Here is a 6,185-nt window from a genome sequence, read left to right as displayed (position 1 = left end):
GCAAGGCATGGGGGCGCGGACCGAGGAGACCGTGGCTAGGGCCGGCCACCGGGAGCATGTAGATGGGGCCGGTCCAGGGGTGCTGCAGGCTCGGGAAAGCAGGGGCGTTGCCTCCCCCGTGATGCTTCTTCTTGCCCTTGTTGCGGCCGGAGCCGTTGCCAGGGACGCCGTAAGGGGCGCCGAAGCCGGGGCGCCCGACGTGAGGCTGCTGCGGCGGAGGAGCAGGGCCGCCACGAGAGCCCCCAACGGGAGGGGCTGCGTAAAAGACCGATGGCGAGGAGGAACTCGTGGTGGAGGGCTTGAGTTCCTGGAGAAGAAGCATGTTGCAGAATTGAAGAAAGGTGGGGAAAGGCGTGAGGAGGGGCGCGAGGTTGCCGATGTCCTTGTAGTGGTCGTTGAGGCCCTTGATGGTGTTCCACACCAGGGCGTTGTCGGAGACCGGGGCGTTGACGTCGGCGAGGGCGTCAGCGACCGTTTTCTGCTCGAGGCAGTAGGCGGTGACGCTCTTGGCCCCTTGCTCTATGTTGCGGAACTTCTGGCCGAGGTAGCCCGCGCGCGCCTGCTGGTTGTCGCGGAAGAGGGCGGTGATGCCGCCAAGGACGGCGAAGGACGTGCTTCCCGCGGCCATGACCATGTCGGCGATGTCGGGCATGATGGAGCCGTACAGCCAGTGTAGGACGGTGGAGTCCATCCGCTGCCACTCCTCATCGTCAGGAGGAGTAGCGGTGGAGAGGTGATCGGCAAGGGCGTATTGGGTGACGGCGATTTGGAGGAAGTTGCTCCACTTGGTGAAGTTCGAAGCCTTGAGGTCGAGAGTGACGGGGATGAGGCTCTTGACATTCTGGACAGCGGTGGCTTGAGCCCATAGGGCGGCGTGAGGATGAGGCTGGGCGCCGTCGTCGGACATGGCTGCGGTGGAAGGGGAGGGAGACGAGGCATGGCGCACAACCTTAGGGCGGCGGCGGTAGTGGAGATAGACAGGCGGGGAAGATCGTTTGGCTGATACCATGAAAGAGAAAATAGAAAGAGAATGATTGCCCACAATCATGGCTTTCATGCTATCTCATATATATAGGCAGATGTACAAGATATACATGGAAAGAATCAACACTAATCCTCTACCAAAATGGCCCGATTATCTGCAATATCTCGAACACTAAATATGGAAGAGGATACCAGAATATGGTAACCGAATATATGATTCGGTTTGCCTAACAATATAGACATTTCTGTAATCAGACAATATAAAAAAAATCTTGAGGACCAAAGCAATGTCTACAACAAGCAAAAGGTACAAGTAGGGATGGATCCAAGGGACGGGGGCTCTGCCCCCCTAAGAAATTTCATTTTAGTTAATTGTTACTAATCAGCTCATTAAAAATGACTTTAAAATAAGTGAAGTCTCTAATTTCGCTCCCCTAATCTCAACTCACCCCCCTCATGTCAAATTTCTGGCTCCTGTCACTGGGTACAAGTTTTGGACACCTTGAATGCATATAAAAGCAATCTAAAGTAACAAGTTTTGGACACCTTGAGTGCATATAAAAGCAATCTAAAGTACCTCAATCAAGCTAGCTAGCAAGCGCAAATTGTTGACTCGCATGTGAAACAACTACTGCTCACTCCGATCCATAATAAGTGTCCGGGATATATATCTATATAACCTATAAAGTTGATCCCCACTAATTACAATTAATATTTGCAAGCTTCACATGCAAGGTGTCCACATCACCGTTCACATCATGCACATCATGAATATTCAAAGTGTCAACATCACATCCTCTTCATGTGTTGTGGACCACTAGAAATCACCTAGGATTTTTCACCTTCACGTTGTATATAAATAAGTACACATATTTTCATGATATATATTTATGTCATCGAGATCTGAAAATATTCAGGTTGACAAAGCTTCACTTTTTTGTTTTCCCGAAGTTGTTAATGTTCATGTCCATCAAAATTACTCCTATAGTAATTTCTATAGTAATTTTGATGCATATGCGTTATGAATGATAAAATCATTTTGTCCTACAATATTCATATTTCTTTTGCATTGAACCATATTATTATGATTTGTTCCTAACATCATATCCAGATGTGCATATAGAATTTTCCGCGGCAACGCACGGGGAATCACCTAGTTTAGTACAAAGTTAGACTTAGACACTTTCTAACTTTGTACTAAATCTCAGACACTTATTATGGATCGGATGGAGTATATGTTAGGGGAGATATTTGAGCTACACTGTAATATGTAGCGACAAAGTCTATGAAGGTGTATATTACATGAAGATGTAAATATACCTGCAAGCTTTTGTTGTGACCTGATAGATGAACAGAACTGCTTACTCAAGATCAAGGATGAGTTTAGTTATTACAAAGCATAATTCTTATGTAATTGATACATGGACTCCTTAATCCATATGACATGCTTACTCAAGCTCAAGGATGAGTTTAATTATTACAAAGCATAATTCTAATGTGATTGATACATGGACTCCTTAATCCATATGACAGAATGAATTTTAAACAACAGTTCTTATGTGATTGATAAATGGACTATTTAATCCATAATATGACAGCATGGAATTTAATATACCAATCCAGAAAGAGAAGAATATGACATTCTGTGTCTATGATTGAGCCTCAGATTGTCAGTATCTTGTCTGCAATGCTTTGCACAAGGCAAATGGAGCAGTAATTGTAATATCGATCCATTCTCGATGATCCAAAAAAATAGTTAGCCATGACAAAATATAGTGATCCCAACTGGAGAAGAACAAACAGAAACAGCAAACTGTTCACATGTAGTGACAACAGCAAGTTAGCAGTTGTCAGCAAAAAAAATTAGTCCACAAGAGTGTGCTTCAGCTGAGTAAACTGTACAAGTGGTGACACTCCTGAATAAGGCCTCATCAACCTCAATATTAATAGCGGTTGTCCATTTATCAGCGTGTATCTATTTCTGTCACCTGCTCCTTTGTAAGGAAATATGAAAACCTCTGGAAGCTGTGGCTGAAGGGAACAGCAGTGCATTATAGAAGTTACAATAATAGCCCAGTCATTGTACATGACCTGCCAAATGACTGAATGAGGTTGCTCTTGTTGAGCCTTCAGGCGTTTGAAGGCTGCAGGAGAGATCAGGGGTGAGTTATCTAGCAAATACCAAAAACATTGACTATGTTCAAGTTTATAGGAGAATGCTTGTTTTTTACAGAATTGCAAAGTTGCAATAAAGCTAGTGACCTAAAGAAGCCTGCAACATTCAGGTTTACAATTTGGTATGCTGATAAATGATATTAGGTTACCTGTCAGATCGATGGATAGATGAGGTAAGCCTGGAGACTTCTGCTCTCCCTTGACCTGCTGCACGGCAGGTAAAGAGATGACAAGGCTAAAACAAGGTTCATCGATGGCAAGCACAGTTGAATAGATGAGTTTGCGTGTGTTGTGGCTTCTTCCTCTCACCATAGGGACACCCCCCATATAGAGGTCGTGTCCAGAACTGCCACTAACAAGGCTTCTCTGATCTAGCCCACATCTATGAACCACCATGCGGCATGGAACTTGATCGCTACACACACTCACATGGGCTGTTAAGTCCTTTGTTACATGTGACAGACGAAGTTTTGGTTAGGTAGAAATTCACGTATGACAGAAATGAATGTGCACTTTGTATGACATGGTTGGACTCAAGGGTCCTTGAAATTGCAAGTCACGAGTCACACCTAATTAAACAAGACTGAGTGTGTGAGTTTGTGGTGTGCGTAAGGCACTTATTCCTCCATTCATCTCATATAACGGGATCATGTGGTCAGCCCTTATATGTTGGTCCGCCCATGCTAATTTGCAAGGTGCTACTTCAGACCTTTACTTTTTCTTTGAATTGAGAACTCAAGCCCATTGATTCTAACACAATTAACAATCGGAACCCCTTTTCGTGTTTCTGTAAGGGCACAGTAAAGGACATGTTTCATAAATTAGGGCACCAAGACAGTTACAACAAGCTACAAAAACAGGGACAATTTAAGACAGAAATTAGCAGTGCACCCGGCCAAAAACTATTGCAAAGCAGGCAGTCAAATAATCTTTTCAGTTAGTTGAATAGGCAAAGATCCAAAGCTCTTATTTGTTATGCCTCCTGACCAAGGGATGAGCTGCTCCCTGCAGCAGCTATTTTCTTTTTGTTTCCCTCTTGTTTGGTTTTAGAATAGCATACTCCTCCGATCCTAAATTCTTGTCTCAAATTTGCCCAAATATGGATGTATCTACTCTTAAAAGGCGTCTAGATAGATGTAATATTTCGACAACAATTTAGGATCGGAGGGAGTAGGTTTTTGGTCTGCTTTCTTTCTTTGCTTTGCTTTGTTCAAGCTTTGCCTGTAAGTTTTGTGCCTTCCCTACGTCCTCCTTCTAATACAAAATGACACACATTTTAATGTGTGTTCGAGATTAAAAGAAAAACTATTCTAGAGGTTACTTTCCACCAATGTTCCTACTCCCTCCGACCCATATTACTTGTCTCAAATTTGCCCAAATATGGATGTATCTATGCTTAAAAAGCGTCTAGATACATGTAATATTTCGACAAGTAATTCCGGCCGGAGGGAGTACCAATTTTTTCATCGAGATCAGAACCACTAATATGTCCTTGGATGTTCAGTCAGAAAGCAGATAAGCCAAGGATGTTGGCCAATAGCCTAGCACATCTCATGGTTCATCTAACACTAAAAACAATGACAGAAAACAAAATTGTCAGGATCATGAAACTTACTACTAACTCTGAATAAAACCCCAAAAACTTGCATGTCATCTGCTTGTTATTCAGCTACTCAAATTGTAGGAACATATCAAGGTGGCATAACCAGTCTGCCATTATCACCATTTTGCCCCAAAAGCATGGCAAATTATCCAACAACATACATAGAGATGTCACCAGCAACAGCAACAAACACTGTAGAAGTAAACATGGCAAAAGAGGATGACGGACAAGAGAGCACCTTCACGAGCCTTCTTAAGATAACACACCGACGCGCATCACCAGGTCCTCTTCACTTGTCACTGTCAGCCAAACCGAGCTCTGCATCAATGGCACTGCGCGCAGTTCCAAGGTCCTCATCGAGAATTATGTCCCAGTGCCCATCCCACCGGATGAAGAACTCTGTATCTGTCAAGTACTTCACACGGTGTACATCCCCAGCAGGCGTGAAAAGGAAATCGCCATCCACCAGGTCATAGGTCTCCTTCTTGGTTAAGTTCCAGACCTTCTTTTTGCCCTTGATCACCACCAGGTCATGGCCGAAAGTGTGGTGGTGCGCCGGCTCCACGCTTCCAGCCTTGAACCGGACGTAGGCCGAAGTGGGGCTCTCTCGCACAATTCGCATCTCGCCGCCAGGCATGATATCCACAGGCTCAAACTCCATCCCTTTCCTCAGGCAGCAGATGGCGCAGGCGGAGTCAGGGACAGGGGCGGATCCCTCTGGGATGGAGGCCATCTCGCCGGGGGCAACATCGAGGAATCGCTGAATATCCTCCGGCCAGGGAGCGTCGCCAGATGCGGGGCAGGGGGCGCGGAAGGGGGTGGCGAGCCAGGCGTCGGTAATGACCTTGGCGGTGTCAGGCGGGGTGGCCATGCCGGAGAGAGCGAGGACGTTGCAGGCGTTGATGGAGCGGGTGTTGACGGCGTCTGCGGAGGAGCTGCAGTGCGTGGCGTACACGCCGGGGTACTTGTTGGCGAATATGGCGACGCCGGCGCCGGTGCCACAGAAGACGACGCCGCGGGACTCGAGGGCGGGGTCGGAGGAGGAGGAGGTGGCGACGTTGCGGGCGACGGCTGCGGCAGCGGAGTAGTATTTGTCGACGCCGAGGTCAACGACGTCGGCGACGGAGGGGTGGGCGCGGAGGTGCGCAACGACGGCGTCCTTGAGCTGCTCGCCGAAGCCGTCAGTAGCCGCAAAGATCTTGAATCGGCGGTCGGTGGCCATTGGTCGACGGGGCTCGATCTGAGATCGGATGCGGAGCAGCAGAACGGAGATGGGCGAGACGACTGAGAGAGTAGTGCTGAACGAGGAGATAGGACGAATTGGGCCGAGCTGAGCAGAGAATACTTGACAACAGAAGGAGGACGACTGGACGACCACAAGAGGACCTTCCGTTTCGTCTTCCAGTCTTCCAGACCAAATGAC

At 46.9% G+C, this 6,185-nt stretch overlaps 1 protein-coding gene across 4 annotated transcripts; it reads right to left on the bottom strand.

The window, feature by feature from the left end:
• Positions 1-2,690: 2,690 nt before the first annotated feature.
• LOC100821107 (DNA damage-repair/toleration protein DRT102) lies at positions 2,691-6,185 on the bottom strand. Of its 4 annotated transcripts, XM_014899362.2 has the most exons (3): positions 5,001-6,185; positions 3,309-3,366; positions 2,691-3,128 (listed from the first exon to the last, which is right to left on the bottom strand). In XM_014899362.2, exon 1 carries the CDS (start codon positions 5,982-5,984, stop codon positions 5,052-5,054), a length of 933 nt encoding a protein of 310 aa, XP_014754848.1. In that variant the 5' UTR covers positions 5,985-6,185; the 3' UTR covers positions 2,691-3,128; positions 3,309-3,366; positions 5,001-5,051. The 4 variants fall into 4 exon arrangements, with proteins under 4 accessions (XP_014754848.1, XP_024315767.1, XP_024315768.1 ...); XM_024459999.1 differs by lacking the exons at positions 2,691-3,128; positions 3,309-3,366 and adding an exon at positions 3,373-3,603; XM_024460000.1 differs by lacking the exons at positions 2,691-3,128; positions 3,309-3,366 and adding an exon at positions 3,373-3,593.

This window comes from Brachypodium distachyon, chromosome 2 (genome assembly GCF_000005505.3).
Source record: "Brachypodium distachyon strain Bd21 chromosome 2, Brachypodium_distachyon_v3.0, whole genome shotgun sequence".
NCBI classification, from domain to species: Eukaryota; Viridiplantae; Streptophyta; class Magnoliopsida; order Poales; family Poaceae; genus Brachypodium; species Brachypodium distachyon.
The sequence above is the reverse complement of the archived record's forward strand: the minus strand, read 5'-3'. Positions and strand labels throughout refer to the sequence as shown.

Excerpts from the sequence above, each read along its gene's own strand:
- LOC100821107 (XM_014899362.2), bottom strand. The coding sequence starts at position 5,984 with ATGGCCACCGACCGCCGATTCAAGATCTTTGCGGCTACTGACGGCTTC.